Here is a 27,481-nt window from a genome sequence, read left to right as displayed (position 1 = left end):
TAGTGAGTCTCCCACCACCACCACTCTTCGTTGCTTCTTGGCTGTACTTTTTGCTGTCACTTGTTGCTGTGTGCCCTTTTCTTTTTTGCTTGCTGGTATTGCTTCATCCTTAGGTGTGCCATCTTCATCCTCTACAAAGATTTGATATCGGTTCTTCAGTTGTGTGGTTGGTGATTTCTCCATGGTCTTCTTGCTTCTTTTGGTCACATGCTTCCACTCATCTGCTTTTAGAGGTTCTCTGACACTTTTTTCACCTTCTGTGACCAGTAGAGATGCTTCTGTTCTGTCTAGAAAGTCTTCATTCTCTTTGATGAGTTTCAAAGTTGCTATTCTTTCTTCCAGACCCCGCACCTTTTCTTCTAAAAGGGCCACTAGTCTACACTTCTGACAGGTGAAATTTGATTCTTCTTCTGGTTGATCTGTGAACATGTAGCACATGCTGCAGCTCACCATGTAGGTTGTCACATCTGCCATCTGATCTTGCAATAATGTCCTACAGGCAAAAATTTGCGCGCCGCAAGGCGCACGGTGTGGTGATGCTTTCCAAGCAGCTGGTCCCGGCTGTACCCAACGATCTTCTAGCTGAGGGAGACTCTTCGCTTTTCCCAGAAGGCACCTGGAATATGCAAATTAGCCTCCTCAAGCTTGAATCCCTGGTTTGGTGATGCTTTCCAAGCAGCTGGTCCCGGCTGTACCCAACGATCTTCTAGCTGAGGGAGACTCTTCGCTTTTCCCAGAAGGCACCTGAAATATGCAAATTAGCCTCCTCAAGCTTGAATCCCTGGTTTGGTGATGCTTTCCAAGCAGCTGTTCCCGGCTGTACCCAACGATCTTCTAGCTGAGGGAGACTCTTCGCTTTTCCCAGAAGGCACCTTGAATATGCAAATTAGCCTCCTCAAGCTTGAATCCCTGGTTTGGTGATGCTTTCCAAGCAGCTGGTCCCGGCTGTACCCAACGATCTTCTAGCTGAGGGAGACTCTTAGCTTTTCCCAGAAGGCACCTGGAATATGCAAATTAGCCTCCTCAAGCTTGAATCTCTGGTTTGGTGATGCTTTCCAAGCAGCTGGTCCCGGCTGTACCCAACGATCTTCTAGCTGAGGGAGACTCTTCGCTTTTCCCAGAAGGCACCTGGAATATGCAAATTAGCCTCCTCAAGCTTGAATCCCTGGTTTGGTGATGCTTTCCAAGCAGCTGGTCCCGGCTGTACCCAACGATCTTCTAGCTGAGGGAGACTCTTCGCTTTTCCCAGAAGGCACCTGGAATATGCAAATTAGCCTCCTCAAGCTTGAATCCCTGTCCCATCCAGAAGGTCACCATTCCTGTCCCATCCAGGTCACCATTCCTGTCCCATCCAGAAAGTCACCATTCCTGTCCCATCCAGAAAGTCACCATTCCTGTCCCATCCAGAAAGTCACCATTCCTGTGCCATCCAGAAAGACACCATTCCTGTCCCATCCAGAAAGTCACCATTCCTGTTCCATCCAGAAATTCCCCACTCGTGTCCCATCCAGAAGGTCACCATTCCTGTCCCATCCAGAAGGTCACCATTCCTGTCCCATCCAGAAGGTCACCATTCCTGTCCCATCCAGAAGGTCCCCATTCCTGTCCCATCCAGAAAGTCACCATTCCTGTCCCATCCAGAAAGTCACCATTCCTGTCCCATCCAGAAAGTCACCATTCCTGTCCCATCCAGAAAGTCACCATTCCTGTCCCATCCAGAAAGTCACCATTCCTGTCCCATCCAGAAAGTCACCATTCCTGTCCCATCCAGAAGGTCACCATTCCTGTCCCATCCAGAAGGTCCCCATTCCTGTCCCATCCAGAAAGTCACCATTCCTGTCCCATCCAGAAAGTCACCATTCCTGTCCCATCCAGAAAGTCACCATTCCTGTCCCATCCAGAAAGTCACCATTCCTGTCCCATCCAGAAATGCCCCATTCCTGTCCAGTTCAGAATGTCTCCATTCTTCTTCTGTTCTAAACCCCACTACAGTACGTCATAACCTCTCCACTGACATTCAGTCCAGAATCTCTGAATTTCAGAACCTCACCAGTGTTGTCCTGTACTGAACTTCACTACTGATCATCCCAGATACTCAAGACATCTATTCAGCCCAGAAGGTCTCCATTCCTGTACAGACCAAAAATTCTAACTTCCAGCTATGTCCAGAATCTCTCCACTTCCTTCCTGTGCAGATAGTCTCCATTCCTGTCTAGTTCACAACCTCAGCACTCCAATCTAGTGCAGAACTTCTTCATTCCTGACGTTTTCTGATCCTCTCCTGTCCAGTCTTGAACTTGTATCCTCTTTTTTCCTGATCCAATGATAACACTTTCCACTCTTTGATTGTGACCTTGTTAACACTCTGGCTATATATTCATTTTCAATTGCTTTTTTCCACTAAGAACTTGTGTTTGTCATTTCACCATGAAATCTAGAACACCGACTATACTCCCAGTGTGGTCATACAATCTGGAACAAGCACGTTTATTCTACCCGTATAGTATTATCCAGAACGTCTACACTTTTATTCTACCTGTATAGTATTATATAATCCAAAATGTCTACACTTTTATTCTACCAGTTTAGTATTATATAATCCAGAACGTCTACGCTTTTATTCTACCCGTATAGTATTACAGTGCCTTGCGAAAGTATTCGGCCCCCTGGAACTTTTCAACCTTTTCCCACATATCAGGCTTCAAACATAAAGATACCAAATGTAAATTTTTGGTGAAGAATCAACAACAAGTGGAACACAATTGTGAAGTTGAACGAAATTTATTGGTTATTTTAAATTTTTGTGGAAAATCAAAAACTTAAAAGTGGGGCGTGCAATATTATTCGTCCCCTGTAACTTAATACTTTGTTGCGCCGCCTTTTGCTGCGATTACAAGTCGCTTGGGGTTTGTCTCTATCAGTTTTGTACATGGAGAGACTGAAATTCTTGCCCGTTCTTCCTCGGCAAACAGCTCGAGCTCAGTGAGGTTTGATGGAGATCGTTTGTGATCAGCAGTTTTCAGCTCTTTCCACAGATTCTCAATTGGATTGAGATCTGGACTGTGACTTGGCCATTCTAACACCTGGATACGTTTATTTGTGAACCATTACATTGTAGATTTTGCTTTATGTTTGGGATCATTGTCTTGTTGGAAGACAAATCTCCGTCCCAGTCTCAGGTCTTTTTGCAGACTCCAACAGGTTTTCGTCAAGAATGGTCCTGTATTTGGCTCCATCCATCTTCCCATCAATTTTAACCATCTTCCCTGTCCCTGCTGAAGAAAAGCAGGCCCAAACCATGATGCTGCCACCACCATGTTTGACAGTGGGGATGGTGTGTTCAGGGTGATGAGCTGTGTTGCCTTTACGCCAAACATGTCGTTTGGCATTGTTGCCAAAAAGTTCAATTTTGGTTTCATCTGACCAGAGCACCTTCTTCCACGTTTGGTGTCTCCCAGATGGCTTGTTGTTTATGGATATCTTTGAGAAATGGCTTTCTTCTTGCCACTCGTCCATAAAGGCCAGATTTGTGCAGTGTACGACTGATTGTTGTCCTATGGACAGACTGTCCCACCTCAGCTGTAGATCTCTGCAGATCATCCAGAGTGATCATGGGCCTCTTGGCTGCATCTCTGATCAGTCTTCTCCTTGTTTCAGATGAAAGTTTAGAGGGACGGCCGGGTCTTGGTAGATTTGCAGTGGTATGATCCTCCTTTCATTTCAATATGATCCTTGCACAGTGCTCCTTGGGATGTTTAACGTTTTGGAAATCATTTTGTATCCAAATCCGGCTTTAACCTTCTCCACAACAGTATCACGGACCTGCCTGTTGTGTTCCTTGGTCTTCATGATGCTCTCTGCGCTTCACACAGAACCCTGAGACTATCACAGAGCAGGTGCATTTATACGGAGACTTGATTACACACAGGTGGATTATATTTATCATCATTAGGCATTTAGGACAACACTGGATCATTCAGAGATCCACAATGAACTTCTGCACTGAAAGTAAAGGGGCCGAATAATATTGCACGCCCCACTTTTCAGTTTTTGAATTTCCACAAAAATTAAAAATAACAAATAAATTTCGTTCAACTTCACAATTGTGTTCCACTTGTTGTTGATTCTTCACCAAAAATTTACATTTGGTATCTTTATGTTTGAAGCCTGATATGTGGGAAAAGGCTGAAAAGTTCCAGGAAGCCGAATACTTTTCCAAGGCACTGTATATAATCCAGAACGTCTACACTTGTATTATATTCTACCCATTCTAATATTCTACCCATATTATATAATCCAGAACGTCTACACTTTTATTCTACCCGCATAGTATTATATAATCCAGAACATCTACGCTTTTATTACACACCCATATAGTATTACAGTTGTGTGAAAAAGTATTTGCCCCCTCCCTGATTTCCTATTCTTTTGCATGTTTGTCACACTTAAATGTTTCAGATCGCCAAATATTAGGCAAAGATAACACAAGAAATCACAAATTGCAGTTTGTGAATGAAGGTCTTTTTTATTAAGGGAAAAAGAATTCCAAACCTGCAGAGCCCTGTGTGAAAAAGTGACTACCCCCCTTCCCCCTCTTAAAACCTAAATTAACTGTGGTTTATCACATCTTTGGAAAGCTGAGTTCACATTCTCTAGCCACACCCAGGCCTTATTACTGGCACACCTGTTCTCAATCAAGAAATCACTTAAATAGAACTGTCCTGACAAAGTGAAGTAGACCAAAAGATCTTCAATAGCTAGACATCAGGCTGCAATTCAAACAAATTCTGGAACAAATGAGAAACAAATTAGTTGAGATGTATCAGTCTGGAAAAGGTTATAAAACCATTTCTAAAGTTTTGGGGCTCCAGCAAACCACAGTGAGAGCCATTATCCACAAATGGCAAAAACATGGAACAGTGGTGAACCTTCCCCGGAGTGGCCGGCTTACTAAAATACCCCAAGAGCGCAGCAATTACTCATAAAAGAAGTCGCAAAAGACCCCACTGCAACATCCATAGAATTGCAGGCCTCACTTGCCTCAGGTGAGGTCAGCGTTCATGACTTCACCATAAGAAAGAGACTGGGCAAAAATGGCCGGCATGGCAGAGTAACAAGATGAAAACAACTGCTGAGCAATAAGAACATAAAGGTTTTTCTTAGTTTTGCCAGAAAACAAGTTGTTAAACATCTTTAGGAGAATACTCTGTGGACTGATGAGACAAAAGTTGAACTTTTTGGAAGGTGTAAGTCTCATTACATCTGGCATAGAAGTAACACAGCATTTCAGAAAAGGAACATCATACCAACAGTAAAATATAGTGGTGGTAGTGTGATGGTCTTGGGCTGTTTTGCTGCTTCAGGACCTGGAAGACTTGCTGTGGTAAATGGAACCATGAATTCTGCTGTCTACCAAAAAGTCCTGAAGGAGAATGTCCGGCCATCTGTTTGTGACCTCAAACTGAAGCGCACTTGGGTTATGCAGCAAATCAATGATGCAAAACACACCAGCAAGTCCACCTCTGAATGGCTGAAGAAAAACAAAATTAAGACTTTGGAGTGGCCTAGTCAAAGTCCTGACCTTAACTCGATTGAGATGCTGTGGAATGACCTTAAAAAGGCGGTTCATGCTCAGAAACCCTCCAATGTGGATGAATTACAACAATTCTGGGAAGATGAGCGGCCAAAATTCCTCCAGAGCAACATAAAAGACTAATTGCCAGTTATCGCAAACGCTTGATTGCAGTTGTTGCTGCTAGGGGTGGCCCAACCAGTTAAGTTTAGGGGGCAATCACTTTCTCACACAGGACCCTGTAGGTTTGGATTTCTTTTTCCCTTATTAATAAAGACCTTCGTTTATAAACTGAATCTTGTGATTAATTGTGTTATCTTTCTCTAACATTTACATTTGTTTGGTCATCTGAAACATATAAGTGTGAGAAACATGCAAAAGAATATGAAATCGGGGAGGGGGTGAACACTTTTCCACACCACTGTATATAATCCAGAAAGTCTAAACTGTTCGTCCCCCCGCACAGTATTATATGACCTCTACCACACACGGCACATTTTCTTTTGCTTTCCATATGGGGCAGTGAAGAGTTTTTGGCGCATTCTGGTGATAAATAATAAATCCACCAGACTAATCCCCGAGACACATGATGGCAATGATACATCTGCCCCATGTTCTGTGTGATCCTGATGTCTCTTCTCTGTCAATAATTGCCCCCGCTCTGTGCCTCTGCCCCTCCCGCACAGTTTTACAGTGGACAGTCTGACAAGTTACGGCATAGATGTCGGACATGTCGTCTCTCATCCTGGCTCATCCTTCCCGGCTTCCATAGTCATCAGCAACATTACCAATGGGAGTCGCACCATCCTTCACATGAACAGGTTTGTGTCGCAATGGTTGGTTTGAGCATGTGAGTGTGGGGCGCAGAGCAGTGAGGGGCGCAGAGCAGCATGGGGTGCAGAGCAGCATGGGGTGCTATGTGTGTTAATGATCTGCTTGGGATGGGGCTCTAATCTGGTGTGTGGTGGCCCAATGAATACAGAACTGTGATTGTGCGGGGGACGGTCAGTATCCTCTGCACATCAAAAATGGTGTGTTATAGAACTGCAGAACATGTCAGACACTCCTCTATTCCTGCATCTCAGGAAACCAGTGCTCTCTGCACAGCACCACATCTCTGTCCTCAGCACAGTACTATCTCTGTCCTCAGCACAGCACTATCTCTGCCCTCGGCACAGCACCACATCTCTGTCCTCGGCACAGCACCCCATCTCTGTCCTCGTCACAGCACCACATCTCTGTCCTCGGCACAGCAGCACATCTGTCCTCGGCACAGCACCACATCTCTGTCCTCAGCACAGCACCATCTCTGTCCTCGGCACAGTACCTGATCTCTGTCCTTAGAACAGCACCACATCTCTGTCCTTGGCACAGCAGCACCTCTCTGTCCTCGGCACAGCAGCACATCTCTGTCCTCGGCACAGCAGCACATCTCTGTCCTCGGCACAGCAGCACATCTCTGTCCTCAGCACAGCAGCACATCTGTCCTCGGCACAGCACCACATCTCTGTCCTCAGCACAGCACCATCTCTGTCCTCGGCACAGTACCTGATCTCTGTCCTTAGAACAGCACCACATCTCTGTCCTTGGCACAGCAGCACCTCTCTGTCCTCGGCACAGCAGCACATCTCTGTCCTCGGCACAGCAGCACATCTCTGTCCTCGGCACAGCAGCAGATGTCTGTCCTCGGCACAGCAGCACATCTCTGTCCTCGGCACAGCACCACATCTCTGTCCTCGGCACAGCACCACATCTCTGTCCCCGGCACAGCAGCACATCTCTGTCCTTGGCACAGCAGCACATCTCTGTCCTTGGCGCAGCAGCATATCTCTGTCCTCGGCGCAGCAGCACATCTCTGTCCTCGGCACAGCAGCACATCTCTGTCCTCGGCAAAGCAGCACATCTGTCCTCGGCACAGCACCCCATCTCTGTCCTCGTCACAGCAGCACATCTCTGTCCTCGGCACAGCAGCACATCTGTCCTCGGCACAGCACCACATCTCTGTCCTCAGCACAGCACCATCTCTGTCCTCGGCACAGTACCTGATCTCTGTCCTTAGAACAGCACCACATCTCTGTCCTTGGCACAGCAGCACCTCTCTGTCCTCGGCACAGCAGCACATCTCTGTCCTCGGCACAGCAGCACATCTCTGTCCTCGGCACAGCAGCACATCTCTGTCCTCAGCACAGCGCCACATCTGTCCTCGGCACAGCAGCACATCTCTGTCCTCGGCACAGCAGCACATCTCTGTCCTCGGCACAGCAGCAGATGTCTGTCCTCGGCACAGCAGCACATCTCTGTCCTCGGCACAGCACCACATCTCTGTCCTCGGCACAGCACCACATCTCTGTCCCCGGCACAGCAGCACATCTCTGTCCTTGGCACAGCAGCACATCTCTGTCCTTGGCGCAGCAGCACATCTCTGTCCTCGGCGCAGCAGCACATCTCTGTCCTCGGCACAGCAGCACATCTCTGTCCTCGGCATAGCAGCACATCTCTGTCCTCGGCACAGCAGCACATCTCTGTCCTCGGCACAGCGCCACATCTGTCCTCGGCACAGCAGCACATCTCTGTCCTCGGCACAGCAGCACATCTCGGTCCTCGGCACAGCACCACATCTCTGTCCCCGGCACAGCAGCACATCTCTGTCCTCAGCACAGCAGCACATGTCTGTCCTCGGCACAGCAGCACATCTCTGTCCTCGGCACAGCACCACATCTCTGTCCTCGGCGCAGCAGCACATCTCTGTCCTCGGCACAGCAGCACATCCCTGTCCTCGGCACAGCAGCACATCTCTGTCCTCGGCACAGCAGCACATCTCTGTCCTCGGCACAGTAGCACTCCTCTGTCTAATCTTCTTCCCCTGCTGCTCCGTAGCTTCATCATGTCAGATTTCTCCAGGAGGAGCATTGAGGCCTCGCGTGTGAGCTGGCAGACCCGTGGCGACACTCCTTGCGCTTGTTGCCTGGTAAACATCAACAATGGCACTCGGACCGTCACACTGTATGACACGTAAGGAACAGAGGTGCTATACTGATCCCCGAAATCTCTGCTGCACAATCCCTGTGTGTTATCGGTTAATCTACGACAGTAATTGTCACTGACAATAGTCAGAGCTGGGGGAGATTTATAGTCCGCAATGAGCAGATCGTTCCTGAACTTAATAAGTTAGCTGGATTGACAAAGGGCAAATTGTGATCTTATGGGGTGTGCCCAGTATACGGGGGGTCTTGTGGGTTGCTATCCAGTATATGGCAGGTCTTGTGGGGTATTCCCAGTATATTTCGGGTCCTGTGGGGTGTTCCTGGTATACTAAAGGTTTTGTGGGGTGTTCTCTATTATATGGTGGGTCTTGTGGGGTGTTCCCTGTATACAGCAGATCTTGTTGGGTGTTCCCTGTATACTTTGGGTCTTGTGGGGTGTTCCCGGTATACGGCAGATCTTGTTGGGTGTTCCCTGTATACTTTGGGTCCTGTGGGGTGTTCCCTTTATACTAAAGGACCTGTGGGATGTTCCCGGTATGCTAAAGGTTTTGTGGGGTGTTCCCACTATACAGCCATTCTTGTGGAGTGTTCCCAATATATTTCAGGTCTTGTGGGGTGTTCCTGGTATATGGCGGGTCCTGTGGGGTGTTCCCGGAATACTAAAGGACTTGTGGGGTGTTCTCTATTATACGGTGGGTCTTCTGTTGTGTTCCCTGTGTACAGCTGGTCATGTGCAGTGTTCCCAGTATACTAAAGGACTTGTGGGGTGTTCTCTATAATATGGCAGGTCTTGTGTTGTGTTCCCTGTATACAGCGGGTCTTGTGCGGTGTTCCCAGTATACTAAAGGACCTGTGCGGTGTTCTCGGTATGCTAAAGGTTTTGTGTTGTGTTCTCTAGTATACGGTGGGTCTTGTGGGGTGTTCCCAGTATACGGTGGGTCTTGTGGGGTGTTCCCTGTATAAATCGGGTCATGTGGGGTGTTCCCAGTATACTAAAGGACCTGTGGGGTGTTCCCGGTATGCTAAAGGTTTTGTAGGGTGTTCTCTAGTATATGGTGTGTCTTGTGGGGTGTTTCCAATATACAGAGGGTCTTGTGGGGTGTTCCCGGTACATTTTGGGTCATGTGGGGTGTTCCCAGTATACTAAAGGACCTGTGGGGTGTTCCCGGTATGCTAAAGGTTTTGTGAGGTGTTCTCTAGTATACGGTGGGTCTTGTGGGGTGTTCCTGGTATATTTTGGGTCATGTGGGGTGTTCCCAGTATACTAAAGGACCTGTGGGGTGTTCCCGGTATGCTAAAGGTTTTGTGGGGTGTTCTCTAGTATACGGTGGGTCTTGTGGGGTGTCCCCAGTATGCAGCGGGTCTTGTGGGGTTTTCCCGGTATATTTTGGGTCATGTGGGATGTTCCCAGTATACTAAAGGACCTGTGGGGTGTTCCCGGTATGCTAAAGGTTTTGTGGGGTGCTCTCTAGTATACGGTGGGTCTTGTGGGGTGTTCCTGGTATATTTTGGGTCATGTGGGGTGTTCCCAGTATAGTAAAGGACCTGTGGGGTGTTCCCGGTATGCTAAAGGTTTTGTGGGGTGTTCTCTAGTATACGGTGGGTTTTGTGGGGTGTTCCTGGTATATTTTGGGTCATGTGGGATGTTCCCAGTATACTAAAGGACCTGTGGGGTGTTCCCGGTATGCTAAAGGTTTTGTGGGGTGCTCTCTAGTATACGGTGGGTTTTGTGGGGTGTTCCTGGTATATTTTGGGTCATGTGGGGTGTTCCCAGTATACTAAAGGACCTGTGGGGTGTTCCCGGTATGCTAAAGGACCTGTGCGGTGTTCCCGGTATACTAAAGGTTTTGTGGGGTGTTCTCTAGTATACGGTGGGTCTTGTGGGGTGTTCCCAGTATACAGCGGGTCTTGTGGGGTGTTCCCGGTGTATTTTGGGTCATGTGGGGTGTTCCCAGTATACTGTTATGTTTGCTAATGACAGGTGTTATGAAGGCAATCCAGAAACACAGTGTGCTTAGCGATCAGAGCGCACACAGTGATCTGACAAATACCCAAAAATACAAGAACGAGCTCTGAGACGTGGAAACTCTGTAGACTGCACACCTGATCCTATCCTAAACACAACTAAAAGCGGCTGTGGATTGCGCCTAACAACTACCTAGGCAACTCGGCACAGCCTAAGAAACTAGCTGGCCTGAAGATAGAAAAATAGGCCTGACTTGCCCCAGAGAAATTCCCCAAAGGAAAAGGCAGCCCCCCACATATAATGACTGTGAGTAAGATGAAAAGACAAAACGTAGGGATGAAATAGATTCAGCAAAGTGGGGCCCGATATTCTAGGACAGAGCGAGGACAGTAAAGCGAACTTTGCAGTCTACAAAAAACCCTAAAGCAAAACCACGCAAAGGGGGCAAAAAAAACCCCACCGTGCCGAACTAACGGCACGGCGGTACACCCTTTGCGTCTCAGAGCTTCCAGCAAAACAAAAGACAAGCTGGACAGAAAAAAAGCAACAAAAAAACAAAAGGCACTTAGCTATACAGAGCAGCAGGTCACAGGAACAATCAGGAGAAGCTCAGATCCAACACTGAAACATTGACAAGGAGCAAGGATAGCAGCATCAGGCGGAGTTAAGTAATGAAGCAGTTAACGAGCTCACCAGAACACCTGAGGGAGGAAGCTCAGAAGCTGCAGTACCACTTGTGACCACAGGAGTGAATTCAGCCACAGAATTCACAACAGTACCCCCCCCTTGAGGAGGGGTCACCGAACCCTCACCAGAGCCCCCAGGCCGACCAGGATGAGCCGCATGAAAGGCACGAACAAGATCGGGAGCATGAACATCAGAGGCAAAAACCCAGGAATTATCTTCCTGAGCATAACCTTTCCATTTAACCAGATACTGGAGTTTCCGTCTAGAAACACAAGAATCCAAAATCTTCTCCACAATATACTCCAATTCCCCCTCCACCAAAACCGGGGCAGGAGGCTCAACAGATGGAACCATAGGTGCCACGTATCTCCGCAACAACGACCTATGGAATACATTATGTATGGAAAAGGAGTCTGGGAGGGTCAAACGAAAAGACACAGGATTGAGAACCTCAGAAATCCTATACGGACCAATAAAACGAGGTTTAAATTTAGGAGAGGAAACCTTCATAGGAATATGACGAGAAGATAACCAAACCAGATCCCCAACACGAAGTCGGGGACCCACACGGCGTCTGCGATTAGCGAAAAGTTGAGCTTTCTCCTGGGACAAGATCAAATTGTCCACTACCTGAGTCCAGATCTGCTGCAACCTATCCACCACAGAATCCACACCAGGACAGTCCGAAGACTCAACCTGTCCTGAAGAGAAACGAGGATGGAACCCAGAATTGCAAAAAAATGGAGAAACCAAGGTAGCCGAGCTGGCCCGATTATTAAGGGCGAACTCAGCCAACGGCAAAAAGGACACCTAATCATCCTGGTCTGCAGAAACAAAACATCTCAGATATGTTTCCAAGGTCTGATTGGTTCGTTCGGTCTGGCCATTAGTCTGAGGATGGAAAGCCGAGGAAAAGGATAGGTCAATGCCCATCCTACCACAAAAGGCTCGCCAAAACCTTGAAACAAACTGGGAACCTCTGTCAGAAACAATATTCTCAGGAATGCCATGCAACCGAACCACATGCTGAAAGAACAAAGGTACCAAATCAGAGGAGGAAGGCAATTTAGCCAAGGGCACCAGATGGACCATTTTAGAAAAGCGATCACAGACCACCCAAATGACTGACATCTTTTGAGAAACGGGAAGGTCAGAAATGAAATCCATCGAAATATGTGTCCAAGGCCTCTTTGGGACCGGCAAGGGCAAAAGCAACCCACTGGCACGAGAACAGCAGGGCTTAGCCCTAGCACAAATCCCACAGGACTGCACAAAAGTACGTACATCCCGTGACAGAGATGGCCACCAGAAGGATCTAGCCACTAACTCTCTGGTACCAAAGATTCCAGGATGACCAGCCAACACCGAACAATGAAGTTCAGAGATAAGTTTATTAGTCCACCTATCAGGGACGAACAGTTTCTCTGCTGGACAACGATCAGGTTTATTCGCCTGAAATTTTTGCAGCACCCGCCGCAAATCAGGGGAGATGGCAGACACAATGACTCCTTCCTTGAGGATACCCGCTGGCTCAGATAAACCCGGAGAGTCGGGCACAAAACTCCTAGACAGAGCATCCGCCTTCACATTTTTAGAGCCCGGAAGGTACGAAATCACAAAGTCGAAGCGGGCAAAAAATAACGACCAACGGGCCTGTCTAGGATTCAAGCGCTTGGCAGACTCGAGATAAGTCAAGTTCTTATGATCAGTCAATACCACCACGCGATGCTTAGCTCCTTCAAGCCAATGACGCCACTCCTCGAATGCCCACTTCATGGCCAGCAACTCTCGATTGCCCACATCATAATTACGCTCAGCGGGCGAAAACTTCCTGAAAAAGAAAGCACATGGTTTCATCACTGAGCAATCAGAACCTCTCTGTGACAAAACCGCCCCTGCTCCAATCTCAGAAGCATCAACCTCGACCTGGAACGGAAGAGAAACATCTGGCTGACACAACACAGGGGCAGAACAAAAACGACGCTTCAACTCCTGAAAAGCTTCCACAGCAGCAGAAGACCAATTAACCAAATCAGCACCCTTCTTGGTCAAATCGGTCAATGGTTTGGCAATGCTAGAAAAATTACAGATGAAGCGACGATAAAAATTAGCAAAGCCCAGGAACTTTTGCAGACTTTTCAGAGATGTCGGCTGAATCCAATCCTGGATGGCTTGGACCTTAACTGGATCCATCTCGATAGTAGAAGGGGTAAAGATGAACCCTAAAAATGAAACTTTCTGCACACCGAAGAGACACTTTGATCCCTTCACAAACAAAGAGTTAGCACGCAGGACCTGAAAAACCATTCTGACCTGCTTCACATGAGACTCCCAATCATCTGAGAAGATCAAAATGTCATCCAAGTAAACAATCAGGAATTTATCCAGATACTCACGGAAGATGTCATGCATAAAAGACTGAAACACAGATGGAGCATTGGCAAGTCCGAACGGCATCACTAGATACTCAAAATGACCCTCGGGCGTATTGAATGCAGTTTTCCATTCATCTCCTTGCCTGATTCTCACCAGATTATACGCACCACGAAGATCTATCTTAGTGAACCAACTAGCCCCCTTAATCCGAGCAAACAAGTCAGATAACAATGGCAAGGGATACTGAAATTTAACAGTGATCTTATTAAGAAGGCGGTAATCAATACACGGTCTCAGCGAACCATCCTTCTTGGCTACAAAGAAGAACCCTGCTCCCAGTGGTGATGACGATGGGCGAATATGTCCCTTCTCCAGGGATTCCTTCACATAACTGCGCATAGCGGCGTGTTCGGGCACGGATAAATTAAATAATCGACCTTTAGGGAATTTACTACCAGGAATCAAATTGATAGCACAATCACAATCCCTATGCGGAGGTAGAGCATCGGACTTGGGCTCTTCAAATACATCCTGATAATCAGACAAGAACTCTGGGACCTCAGAAGGGGTGGATGACGAAATCGACAGAAATGGAACATCACCATGTACCCCCTGACAACCCCAGCTGGATACCGACATGGAATTCCAATCCAATACTGGATTATGGGTTTGTAGCCATGGCAACCCCAACACGACCACATCATGCAGATTATGCAACACCAGAAAGCGAATAACTTCCTGATGTGCAGGAGCCATGCACATGGTCAGCTGGGCCCAGTATTGAGGTTTATTCTTGGCCAAAGGTGTAGCATCAATTCCTCTCAATGGAATAGGACACCGCAAAGGCTCCAAGAAAAACCCACAACGTTTAGCATAATCCAAATCCATCAGATTCAGGGCAGCGCCCGAATCCACAAACGCCATGACAGAAAACGACGACAAAGAGCATATCAAGGTAATGGACAGAAGGAATTTGGACTGTACAGTACCAATGACGGCAGACCTAGCGGACCGCTTAGTGCGCTTAGGACAATCAGAAATAGCATGAGTGGAATCACCACAGTAGAAACACAGACCATTCAGACGTCTGTATTCCTGCCGTTCAACTCTAGTCATAGTCCTATCGCACTGCATAGGCTCAGGTTTAACCTCAGGCAGTACCGCCAAATGGTGCACAGATTTACGCTCGCGCAAGCGTCGACCGATCTGAATGGCCAAAGACAAAGACTCATTCAAACAAGCAGGCATAGGAAATCCCACCATGACATCCTTAAGAGCCTCAGAGAGACCCTTTCTGAACAAAGCTGCCAGCGCAGATTCATTCCACTGAGTGAGTACTGACCATTTCCTAAATTTCTGACAATATACTTCTATATCATCCTGACCCTGGCACAAAGCCAGCAAATTTTTCTCAGCCTGATCCACTGAATTAGGCTCATCGTACAGCAATCCGAGCGCCAGGAAAAACGCATCGACACTACTCAATGCAGGGTCTCCTGGCGCAAGAGAAAATGCCCAGTCTTGAGGGTCGCCGCGCAAAAAAGAAATAATAATCAAAACCTGTTGAATAGGATTACCAGAAGAATGAGGTTTCAAGGCCAGAAATAGCTTACAATTATTTTTGAAACTTAGAAACTTAGTTCTATCTCCAAAAAACAAATCAGGAATAGGAATTCTTGGTTCTAACATAGATTTCTGATCAATAGTATCTTGAATTTTTTGTACATTTATAACGAGATTATCCATTGAAGAGCACAGACCCTGAATATCCATGTCCACACCTGTGTCCAGAATCACCCAAATGTCTAGGGGGAAAAAAAAAGTGAACACAGAGCAGAAAAAAAAAAAAAATGATGTCAGAACTTTTTCTTTCCCTCTATTGAGAATCATTAGTTTGGCTCCTTGTACTGTTATGTTTGCTAATGACAGGTGTTATGAAGGCAATCCAGAAACACAGTGTGCTTAAAGATCAGAGCGCACACAGTGATCTGACAAATACCCAAAAATACAAGAACGAGCTCTGAGACGTGGAAACTCTGTAGACTGCACACCTGATCCTATCCTAAACACAACTAAAAGCGGCTGTGGATTGCGCCTAACAACTACCTAGGCAACTCGGCACAGCCTAAGAAACTAGCTAGCCTGAAGATAGAAAAATAGGCCTGACTTGCCCCAGAGAAATTCCCCAAAGGAAAAGGCAGCCCCCCACATATAATGACTGTGAGTAAGATGAAAAGACAAAACGTAGGGATGAAATAGATTCAGCAAAGTGGGGCCCGATATTCTAGGACAGAGCGAGGACAGTAAAGCGAACTTTGCAGTCTACAAAAAACCCTAAAGCAAAACCACGCAAAGGGGGCAAAAAAAAACCCACCGTGCCGAACTAACGGCACGGCGGTACACCCTTTGTGTCTCAGAGCTTCCAGCAAAACAAAAGACAAGCTGGACAGAAAAAAAGCAACAAAAAAACAAAAGGCACTTAGCTATACAGAGCAGCAGGTCACAGGAACAATCAGGAGAAGCTCAGATCCAACACTGAAACATTGACAAGGAGCAAGGATAGCAGCATCAGGCGGAGTTAAGTAATGAAGCAGTTAACGAGCTCACCAGAACACCTGAGGGAGGAAGCTCAGAAGCTGCAGTACCACTTGTGACCACAGGAGTGAATTCAGCCACAGAATTCACAACAGTATACTAAAGGACCTGTGGGGTGTTCCCAGTAAGCTAAAGGTTTTGTGGGGTGTTCTCTCGTATACGGTGTTTCTTGTGGGGTGTCCCCAGTGTACAGCGGGTCTTGTGGGGTGTTCCCGGTATATTTTGGGTCATGTGGGGTGTTCCCAGTATACTAAAGGACCTGTGGGGTGTTCCCGGTATGCTAAAGGTTTTGTGGGGTGTTCTCTAGTATACGGTGGGTCTTGTGGGGTGTTCCCGGTAAATTTTTGGTCTTGTGGGGTGTTTCTGGTATACGGCGGGTCTTGTGGGGTGTTCCCTGTCTACTGTGGGTCTTGTGTGATGTCCCCAGTATACAGCAGGTCTTGAGGGGTGTTTCCTGTGTACGGCAGGTCTTGTGGGGGTGTTTCCAGTTATATGGCAGGTCTTTTGGGGTGTTCCCGGTATGCTAAATGTCTTGTGGAGTGTGCCCTGTATACAGTGGGTCTTGTGTGATGTCCTTAATATACAGCAAGTCTTGTAGGGTGTTCCCAGTAAACGGCGGGTCTTGTGGGGTGCTCCCGGTATACGGCAGGTCTTCTGGGATGTCGCCGGTATATGGCGGTTTAGTAATGTGTTCCAGGTTTACGGCGGGTCTTGTGGGGGGGTGTTCCCGGTATACGGCAGGTCTTGTGGGATGTCCCCGTTATACGGCAGGTCTTGTGGGGTGTTCCATGTATATAGTGGATCTTGTGTGGAGCTCCGGTATGAATTGGGTCAAGTGTGGAGCTCCCAGTATATAATGGGTCATGTGTGGTGCTCCCGGTATTTGACAGGTCTAGTTGGGTGTTTCCGGATTACAGGAGGACTTATGTTGGGTTCCCGGTATATGGTGGGTTTTGCTGTGTGCTTCCAGTATATGCCAGGTCAAGTAGGGTGGTCCCTACTTGTGAGTCTTGTGAGGGCTTCCTGGTATACGATGGCACGATGGGTCTCTTTGAGGCTGTTTCCTGTATGCAGAATTTAGTAACTATGAAAAATGGTTCAAGAAAGTAAAATCGGTGACCTGTCGAGGTTCATGAAAATGGTTCAAGAAAGTAAAATCGGTGACCTGTCGAGGGTCATGTGTGAGGGGAGATGACGGCTGAACTGAACCATGGAGCAATGGAAGAAGATGGCCTGGTCCGATCACTGACATTTTCCATCATGTGGACGTTCATGAGAAGACATGGCACCAGGATGCTCTATGGAAAGGCACAATATTGCAGAAGCCACACGAGTTTACAGATGGGTACCAAGTACAAATAGCGACGCTCTGGGGAGCCACATAGATTGTGAGACGTAGGATACACGGAGGACAGATAGCGACTCTGGATACACGGAGGACAGATAGCGACTCTGGATACACAGAGGACAGATAGTGACTCTGGATACACGGAGGACAGATGGCGACTCTGGATACACGGAGGACAGATGGCGACTCTGGATACACGGAGGACAGATGGCGACTCTGGATACACGGAGGACAGATAGCGACTCTGGATACACGGAGGACAGATAGCAATGCTCTTGATTCACGGAGGACAGGTAGCGACTCTGGATACACGGAGGACAGATAGCGACTCTGGATACACGGAGGACAGATAGCGACTCTGGATACATGGAGGACAGATAGCGACTCTGGATACACGGAGGATAGATGGCGACTCCGGATACACGGAGGACAGATGGCGACTCTGGATACACGGAGGACAGATGGCGACTCTGGATACACGGAGGACAGATGGCGACTCTGGATACACGGAGGACAGGTGTCGACGCTCCAGATACACGGAGGACAGGTGTCGACGCTCCAGATACACGGAGGACAGGTGGTGATGCTCCAGATACACGGAGGACAGGTGTCGACGCACTGGATACACGGAGAACAGGTGGCGATGCTCCGGCTACACGGAGGACAGGTGACAACTCTCTGGCTACACGGAGGACAGGTGGCCATGCTCTGGATGCACGAAGGACAGGTGATGACACTCCGGATACACAGAGTACAGGTGGCGACGCTCCGGATACACAGCGGACAGGTGGCGACACTCTGGATACATGGAGAACAGGTGGTGATGCTCCGGATACACGGCGGACAGGTGGCGACACTCTGGATACACGGAGGACAGGTGGTGATGCTCCAGATACACAGAGGACAGGTGGTGACACTCCAGTAACACGGAGGACAGGTGGCAACGCTCTGGATACACGAAGAACAGGTGGCGACGCTCCAGATACACGGAGGATAGGTGGCAACGCTCTGGATACACGAAGAACAGGTGGTGACACTCCGGATACACGGAGTACAGGTAGCAACTCTGGATACACGGAGTACAGGTGGCGATGCTCCGTATACATGAAGTACAGGTGGCGACGCTCCGGCTACACGGAGTACATGTAGCAACTCTGGATACACGGAGTACAGGTGGCGATGCTCTGGATGCACGGAGGACAGGTGGTGACGCTCTGGATACACGGAGGACAAGTGGCGGCGCTCCGGATACACGGAGAACATGTGGCGACACTCCGGTTACACGGAGGACAGGTGGCAACTCTCCAGATACACAGAGTAGAGGTGGCGACGCTCCGGATACATGAAGGACAGGTGGCGACGCTCCGGTTACACGGAGGACAGGTGGCAACTCTTCAGTTACACGGAGAACAGGTGGCCACGCTCTGGATGCACGAAGGACAGGTAGTGACACTCCGGTTACACAGCGCACAGGTGGCGACGCTCCGAATACACGGCAGACAGGTGGCGACATTCTGGATACACGGAGGACAGGTGGTGATGCTCCAGATACACAGAGGACGGGTGGTGACGCTCCAGATACATGGAGGACAGGTGGCGACGCTCTGGATACACAAAGAACAGGTGGCGATGCTCCAGATACACGGAGGACAGGTGGTGACACTCTGGATACATGGAGTACAGGTGGCGATGCTCTGGCTGCATGGAGGACAGGTGGTGATGCTCCGGATACACGGAGGACAAGTGGCAGCACTCCGGATACACAGAAAACAGGTGGCGACACTCCGGATACACGGAGGACTGGTGGCAACTCTCCGGCTACACGGAGGACAGGTGGCAACTCTCCGGCTACACGGAGGACAGGTGGCAACTCTCCGGCTACACATAGGACAGGTGGCCACGCTCTGGATGCACAAAGGACAGGTGGTGACACTCCGGATACACGGAGGACGGGTGGTGACGCTCCAGATACACAGGTGGCGACACTCTGGATACATGGAGAACAGGTGGTGACGCTCCGGATACGCGGAGGACGGGTGGTGACGCTCCAGATACACAGAGGACAGGTGGCGACGCTCTGGATACACGAAGAACAGGTGGCAATGCTCCAGATACACGGAGGACAGGTGGCGACGCTCCAGATACACGGAGGACAGGTGGTGACACTCCGGATACATGGAGGACAGGTAGCAACTCTGGATACACGGAGTACAGGTGGCGATGCTCTGGATGCATGGAGGACAGGTGGTGACGCTCCGAATACACAGAGGACAAGTGGCGGCGCTCCCGATACACGGAGGACAGGTGGCGATGCTCCGGATACACAAAGGACAAGTGGCAACTCTCTAGATACACAGAGTACAGGTGGCGATGCTCCGGATACATGGAGGACAGGTGGCGATGCTCCGGATACACGGAGGACAGGTGGCAACTCTCCGGCTACACGGAGGACAGGTGACAACTCTCCGGCTACACGGAGAACAGGTGGCCACGCTCTGGATGCACGAAGGACAGGTGGTGACACTCCGGATACACGGAGTACAGGTAGCAACTCTGGATACAAGGAGTACAGGTGGCGATGCTCTGGATGCACAGAGGACAGGTGGTGACGCCCCGGATGCACGAAGGACAGGTGTTGGCGCTCCGGATACATGGAGAACAGGTGGCGACGCTCTAGATACACGGAGAACGTGGCGACTATCTGGATGCACGAAGGACAGGTGGTTACGCTCCGGATACACGAAGGACAGGTGGTTACGCTCCGGATACATGGAGAACAGGTGGTGATGCTCTGGATGCACGAAGGACAGGTGGTTACGCTCTGGATACACGAAGGACAGGTGGTTACGCTCCGGATACATGGAGAACAGGTGGCGGCGCTCCGGATACACAGAGTACAGGTGGTGACACTCTGGATACACGGAGGATAGGTGGTGACACTCCGGATACACGGAGTACAGGTAGCAACTCTCTGGGTTCACGGAGTACCGCCCGGCTCTGTCCTCAGAGATCGGTTTCATTTCTTCTTCAGAAAACCAAAAAACAGGAATGTTGTATCTGTAAAGTGATCTCTGCTCCCATGCTACTGTCGATATTTGTGCTGTTACTTCTCTTTTGTGGGTTATTTCTCTTGCTTGTCTGTTACGTCTCACCTGGTCATGTGGGTCCTCGGCCTGTGGTCCAGATGGAACAGCAGAGGGTGTAATGGAGGATTGTCATAAGGAAGAGCAGACAGGAGCCGATGGAGCAGAGCTGTTATTACAGTGATGGATGTCATCTACAAAGAAGCAGAGGATTTTGCAAACAGTAACCGAGGAAGCAGAGCCGCTTCAGAGGACATGAGCTCTGCAGTGAAGAACCAGATCAAACCACTCAAGAGCAGTGAGGCGTAGCAGAGCTGGGATTGTACCAGAGTCCAATGCAGAGCTAGAACAGCAGTTACCTCTGCAATATATCAGAGCTGAGTTTGTCAGAGTCCAAGGATAGTCTAGCCAGCAGTGAAGCACATTACCCACTGATGTAGCACAGCTGGGCTCGTTTAATAGCACAAATAGACAAGAAAAGCAGTCAATAGCGCCATGTACAACAACTACCTGAATACTCGGCAGACATCCTGCCACCTGAGCCAGCCTATCAGGCAGATGGGCAGCCTGATATCCTAGGAGCGGCGAGTGTTGTCAGGTGGAAGATGCTGCCCTGGCTCGGGGTTTACGAGTGGTAATAAGTACATGCCCTTCTGTCATCAAATGCCCCTGTGTAATGACACGCCATCGTATTACTGCATGCGCTTCTATGATCACCTCTCCTTGTATTAGTAGACTGTGGACTTACAGTCTGTGCTATCTCCAATGCAGGAATCTTCCTGATGTGACCGCTGAGGACTTCCAGAAAGTAGAGCTGACTCAATTTAAGTGGATTCACTGGGAGGTAAGAGATGAGATTAAGAAAAATGTCACCTTCATACATAAAAGATCCAGAGAATGAAGGCTGGAGGGGCCTGGTCATCATGGAGGACAGGCTGGAGGATGCTGATCATCATGGAGGACAGGCAGGAGTGAGCTGATCATCATGGAGGACAGGCAGGAGTAGGCTGATCATCATGGAGGAGGCTGGTCATCATGGAGGACAGGCTGGAGGGGGGCAGATCATCGTGGAGGACAGGCAGGAGTGGGCTGATCATCATGGAGGACAGGCTGGAGTGGGCTAATCATCATGGAGGACAGGCAGGAGTAGGCTGATCATCATGGAGGACAGGCAGGAGTGGGCTGATCATGGAGGAGGCTGGTCATCATGGAGAACAGGCTGGAGGATGCTGATCATCATGGAGGACAGGCAGGAGGGGGCAGATCATCGTGGAGGACAGGCAGGAGTGAGCTGATCATCATGGAGGACAGGCAGGAGTGGGCTGATCATCATGGAGGAGGCTGGTCATCATGGAGGACAGGCTGGATGGGGCTGGTCATCATGGAGGAAAGGATGGATGGGTTGGTCATCATTGAGGGAAAAGCTGGAGGTGTTGGTCATCATGGAGGAAAAGGCTGGAGGTGTTGGTCATCATGGAGGGTAAGGCTGGAGGTGTTGGTCATCATGGATGGAAAGGCTTGTGGGGCCTGGTTATCATGGAGTAAGTGTTGGTCATCATGGAGGATAGGCTAGATGTGGTTGGTCATGGAGGAAATGATGGAGGGCTTGGTCATCATGGAGGAAAGGCTGGAGGGGTTGGTCATCATTGAGGGAAAGGCTGGTGAGAGCCGGTCATCATAGAGAACAGGCTGGAGGGGGCTGATCATCATGGAGGAAAAGGCTGGAGGTGTTGGTCATCATGGAGGACAGGCTGGAGGTGGCTGGTTATCGGGGAGGGAAAGGCTGGAGGGATTGGTCATCATGGAGGACAGGCTGAAGGGAGCTGGTCTTCGGAGACGGAAAGGCTGGAGGGGTTGGTCTTCATGGAGGTAAAGGCTGAAGGGGGCTGGTCACGGAGGACAGGCTGAAAGGGGCTGATCAACAGGAAGGAAAGGCTGAAGAGGTTAGTCATGGAGTACTGGCTGGAGGGGGCTGGTCATCAGGCAGGAAAGGCTGGAGGGGTCTGGTCATCGAGGAGGAAAGGTTGGTGGGGATGGTCATTATGGAGGGAAAGTCTGGGGTGTCTGTTCGTGGATGACAGGCTGGATGGGTTTGGTCATCATAGAGGACAGGATGGAGTGGGCTGGTCATCAGGAAGGAAAGGCTGGAGTGGGCTTGTCATCAGGGAGGAGGGGCTGGTCATCTTGGAGATAACGCTGGAGTGACTGGTCTTGATGGAGGACATTCTGGATAGGGCTGGTCATCATGGAGGAGAGGCTAGAGGGAGCTGGTCATCAGGGAGGAAAGGCTGGAGGATGTTCGTCATCATGGAGGGGGATGGTCATCAGGAAGTGATGTGAAGTGACTGGCAGCCAAACTTTGTGACCTTTGATCCATCATTTACCAGGGGCGAAATGCCGATGAGCAGATAAAGATGATCCATAGAGTAACCGCCTACAACCAGAGCCGCCCTGCAGACCAGCGGATCACTGTCTCCGTAGAGATTGAAAAGGAGCGCGAAGAGTTGTACCAATTATTCCAATATGGCGACGTGGTAAGAAAGAGAGTGGTGACACCCCTAGCAGTAAGAGCTTGGCCCCCATTAATTCCAGACGTGTTCATAGCTGATCGTCCTGTGTGCAGGGATGTGATCACCTTTGTTGATCCGGCAGGTTTAGACATTCTCCAGCCTATGTATAAATTGGCAGCATTGTCACCTCTCGCTCTTGGGTCCATCCAGTACCTTCACATGCTTTCACTCCTACCTGTAAACCATTTTACATATTTGGGGATGACTATCCAAAAGAATATGGAAATGCCGCCCCCCCCCCCCCCCACCTCTGATATTCTTCCGTCTCCACTGTCGGTGTCGGGTCTAATAAATTGAATTAATATGATACTAAAATGTAGTTGTCTCACATTCTCGCATCACTGACATCCTACATAATCACTGACCTCCGACCCATCACTGACATCTCAGCCATCCTCTCATCATTGACATCCCATCCACCACTGACCTCTCCCAATCCTTCCATCACTGACATCCCTCCGATCATTGACATCTCCCAATCCTTCCATTACTGACATCCCTCCCATCACTGACATCCCAACCTTCACTGACATCTCACCTATCCTCCCATGACTGACATCCCCAATCCTTCCATCATTGACATCCTCCCATCACCGACATCCCCAATCCTATTACTGACTTGTCATTCATCCTCCCATCACTGACATCCCCCAATCCTATAACTGACATCCCCAATCCTTCCCTCACTGACTTCCCTCCCATCACTACCTTCCTATCCATCATTGACATCCCCCAATTCTCCCATCAATGACATCCGACCCATCCTCCCATCACTGACATCCCACGCATCTTCCCATCATTGACTTACTATCCATCACTGACATCCCAGCCAATCTCCCATCACTGATATCCCAGCCATCACTAACACCGAAGCCTCTCTTTACTCACTGAGATCTCTTCATCCTCCCGTCACCAACAACCCATCCATCCTCCCTTCACTGACATTTCACCCATCCTCCCTTTTCTAACATCGGGTGGTCTTTACCCTGTTGTGTTGTCTCCATACCTTTGTCTGGTCTCCATACCATTGTCTGGTGTTCATACGGTTGTCTGGTCTCCATACCTTTGTGGGGTCTTCACACCGTTGTCTGGTCTTGACAATGTCGTCTGGACTCCCTACTATTGTCGTTTTCAAACTGTTGTCTGGTTTCCATACCACTGTGGGGTCTTCACAATTTTGTCTGGGCTTGACACTGTTGTCTGGCCTCCATACCATTGTGGGATCTTCACACTGTTGTCTGGTTTCCATACCACTGCGGGGTCTTCACAATGTTGTCTGGGCTTGACACTGTTGTCTGGCCTCCATACCATTGTGGGATCTTCACACTGTTGTCTGGTTTCCATACAACTGCGGGGTCTTCACACTGGTGTGGGGTCTTCACAGTGTTGTCTGGGCTTGACACCGTTGTCTGGTCTCCATACCATTGTGGCGTCTTCACACCGTTGTCTGGTCCCCATACCATTGTGAGGTCTTCACACCGTGGTCTGGCCTCCATATTATTGTGGGGTCTTCATACCATTCTCTGGTTTTCATATCGTTGTGTGGTCTTTTTATGTGATGATTTCTGTTTTCTTCCTCTGCAGGTGTTTGTAAGTAAAGATGTTGCCAGACATTTTGGGTTTACCTCATCATCTGAGGCTGTGGTAGGATTCTATCCACGGGTGAAGAATGGGTGAGCCGCCATTTGTAACCTCTATGACTTCATGCAATTTAGAACCTCTTGTGTCCATTAAGCATATTACAGACCCGTGACCTGCCCTAATGGTCATGTTGGTGTATCCAAGAGTAAACGGGCATTTAGATTATAGACGCCTCATGGTCCGATCTGCCGGTGTCCTCCTTTTTTATAGGTTGTTATAGATATAAGTACTTTGTCATGTAATGTGACAGCGATAACATCATCTGGTGTCACTGCCCCTATGGCAGCTCATTCCTCTAATGCTGGCCATATGGTGTGGGTCAAACACCTGATATAGACATGCATGACCAGATATTTCATAACTTTTCTTCCTTGGAACCAGAATTGACTGTGAGGAAGCATTGATATTTAAGGTGTATGGACCCTCGCATGAACCCCACTCATCTTCTGGATCTTGATTTCTGCAGGGCATATCTGGTCTGTGCTTGGGCTGAACAAGGAGCTGATGCTTTGGGACCAGATGGACGTGTCCTTCATTCTCCTTCCTTTCCCCCTGAGACCATTGTAGACACCCTCGGTGCTGGAGACACCTTTAATGCTTCCGTAATCTATTCCCTATCTAACGGTATGTCTCCTTCACTCTTTACGGGTCACTATGTTGTACATGTCGTTCGTATGTTACACAGTTATCGTGTCCCTATGTATTGAGAATCAGAAAATGAGAGTAAAACCAAATTTAGCGCTGAGATGGTTCTGGATACACAGTTTCATTGCGTGGTCAGAACTTTGTGTGATATGGCGGTTCGTTGTGCACTCTACGTGATGATGTGACGGTCTCCACCGTGTCAGAGTTCAGCAATGTCCGTGTTTCTATGATCTGTACTGGATGAATGACCAGTTATGTCCACATGTGAATATCACTGAGTTCTCGTTCTTCTTAGGTCAGTCTATGCAAGAGGCCATCACGTTTGGTTGCCGTATAGCAGGAAAGAAGTGCGGTATACAGGGCTACGATGGCATCGTCTCCTGAGACCTTGTTTCTTCATTTCAACACGGAAATGAGGTCACAGACCTGGAGCACAAGGAGGTCCCCGCCACTGAACGTCTCCCCAATAAACATGTACATAACTGCTCTGTTTTTAATAAACGCTCTTTACTGATGATACGGAGTCTTCTATGGCCACTGTCTATGTTGTGGCAACATTGGGAACTTCTAGCAAACACTTTCTTGCCTCCTACTTCCCTGGCTGCAACGGCTTCACCATGACTAGGGTTGAGCGAAACAGATCGGACAAATTCAAAAATCGCCGACTTTCAGCAAAGTCGGGTTTCATGAAACCCGACCCGATCCTAGTGTGGGATCAGCCATGAGGTCGGCTATCTTCGCGCCAAAGTCGTGTTTCGTATGACGCTTTCAGCGCCATTTTTCAGCCAATGAAGGAGGACGCAGAGTGTGGGCAGCGTGATGACATAGGTCTCGGTCCCCACCATCTTAGAGAAGGCCATGGCAGTGATTGGCTAGCTTTCTGCAGCGTCACAGGGGCTATAAAGGGGCGTGCACGCCGACCGCCATCTTACTTCTGCCGATCTTAGCATAGGGAGAGGTTGCTGCAGCTTCATCAGAAGAAGGGATATAGTTAGGGAGGGAAGATTAACCCCCAAACTGCTTGTGCTGTAGCGATTTCCACTGTCTAACACCACCTTTTCTTTGCAGGGACAGTGGAGTTTATATTTTTGTTCATCAGCTCTGTAGCTTATTAGGCTGCCTTATAATGCTCCCTGATAGCTGCATTGCTGTGTGTACGCCGCTGTGCAAACCAACTGCTTTTTTAAAAGCAAAAATCCTGTTGCTCCTTTCTGCACAGTTATCTCTCCACACTTTTGTGTGCAGCAGTCCTTTTTATTGCTGCCATACTTGTCCTGAGATCATTGTAGGGAGATTGAAATTGTACTACAGTCCTTGTATTTTTTCATATATCTTCCAGCCACTTTCTGCCACTTACATTGTGTTGTTTTATACCCAGGGCCTGAGTTTTGGTGCAGTCTCCCCCCAAAAAAAGGGAGATTCAAATTCTCACAAAGTGTATATTTTGAACTCCTGTTAGTTTGTCGTATGTCAGCCAGCCACTTTCTGCCACTTAGATTGTGTTGTTATATACACTGGGCCTGAGTTTTGGTTGTCTCCCCCCAAAAAAGTGAGATTCAAATTCTCACAAAGTGGATATACTTCAGTCCTGTTAGTTTGAGGCATATCGTCCAGCCACTTACATAGTGTTGTTTTATGCACAGGGCCTGAGTTTTGGTTCAGTCTCCTAAAAATAAAGGGAGATTTAAATTCTCAAGTTTTTATACACCTTCTACTTTGTTTTACAGTTCAATATAACGGTTGTTATTTCGGTTACATTTTCCAAAAAATGAGGAAGTCAGGTGGAAGAGGCCGTGGGCGGTGTTTGCCAGCTGGTACTGATGGTGGTGGTGGTGGAGCATCTGGTGGTAGTGGCAAAAGCACAATAGCACCTAAGGCTGGAGGTGTTGAGCCAGCGTCATCGTCTGGCTACACAAGGCCTCGAAGGCTTCCTTATCTGGGAGTAGGAAAACAGCTTTAAAAGCCGGAGCAGCAGAAAAATGTTTTGGCTTTCCTTGCTGACTCAGCCTCTAGC

The 27,481-nt window shown here is 48.7% G+C and overlaps 2 protein-coding genes across 8 annotated transcripts in view; both read left to right on the top strand.

Moving 5' to 3' along the window:
* The window catches only part of KHK (ketohexokinase), a 104,764-nt gene extending 78,782 nt beyond the window's left edge, over nt 1-25,982 (top strand). For 2 of the 6 annotated variants that reach the window (XM_069728659.1, XM_069728658.1), the window contains 7 exons: nt 6,259-6,393; nt 8,450-8,584; nt 21,383-21,455; nt 22,999-23,145; nt 24,766-24,854; nt 25,289-25,446; nt 25,763-25,982. In XM_069728659.1, the coding sequence (XP_069584760.1) occupies nt 6,259-6,393; nt 8,450-8,584; nt 21,383-21,455; nt 22,999-23,145; nt 24,766-24,854; nt 25,289-25,446; nt 25,763-25,851 (826 nt within the window). In that variant the 3' untranslated portion in view covers nt 25,852-25,982. The remainder of the gene's footprint in view (nt 1-6,258; nt 6,394-8,449; nt 8,585-21,382; nt 21,456-22,998; nt 23,146-24,765; nt 24,855-25,288; nt 25,447-25,762) is intronic. The other 4 variants (XM_069728660.1, XM_069728663.1, XM_069728661.1 and 1 more) reach the window with 3 other exon arrangements.
* On the top strand, nt 16,957-21,376 carry LOC138638913 (mucin-19-like). Of its 2 annotated transcripts, XM_069728657.1 has the most exons (3): nt 16,957-19,504; nt 19,588-19,654; nt 19,685-21,376. In XM_069728657.1, exons 1-3 carry the CDS (start codon nt 18,708-18,710, stop codon nt 20,135-20,137), a joined length of 1,317 nt encoding a protein of 438 aa, XP_069584758.1. In that variant the 5' UTR covers nt 16,957-18,707; the 3' UTR covers nt 20,138-21,376. The 2 variants fall into 2 exon arrangements, with proteins under 2 accessions (XP_069584758.1, XP_069584757.1); XM_069728656.1 differs by having other exon boundaries at nt 19,588-21,376.
* Nucleotides 25,983-27,481: the final 1,499 nt, after the last annotated feature.

The sequence above is a fragment of the Ranitomeya imitator genome, chromosome 5 (assembly GCF_032444005.1).
Source record: "Ranitomeya imitator isolate aRanImi1 chromosome 5, aRanImi1.pri, whole genome shotgun sequence".
Classification (NCBI taxonomy): domain Eukaryota; kingdom Metazoa; phylum Chordata; class Amphibia; order Anura; family Dendrobatidae; genus Ranitomeya; species Ranitomeya imitator.
This window is presented reverse-complemented; position numbering and strand designations above follow the sequence as displayed.

Excerpts from the sequence above, each read along its gene's own strand:
- LOC138638913 (XM_069728656.1), top strand. The coding sequence starts at position 18,708 with ATGCTCTGGATGCACGGAGGACAGGTGGTGACGCTCTGGATACACGGA. Across the intron at positions 19,505-19,587 it reads GTGACGCTCCAGATACACAG|AGGACAGGTGGCGACGCTCT; the intron begins GTGGCGACACTC and ends CCAGATACACAG.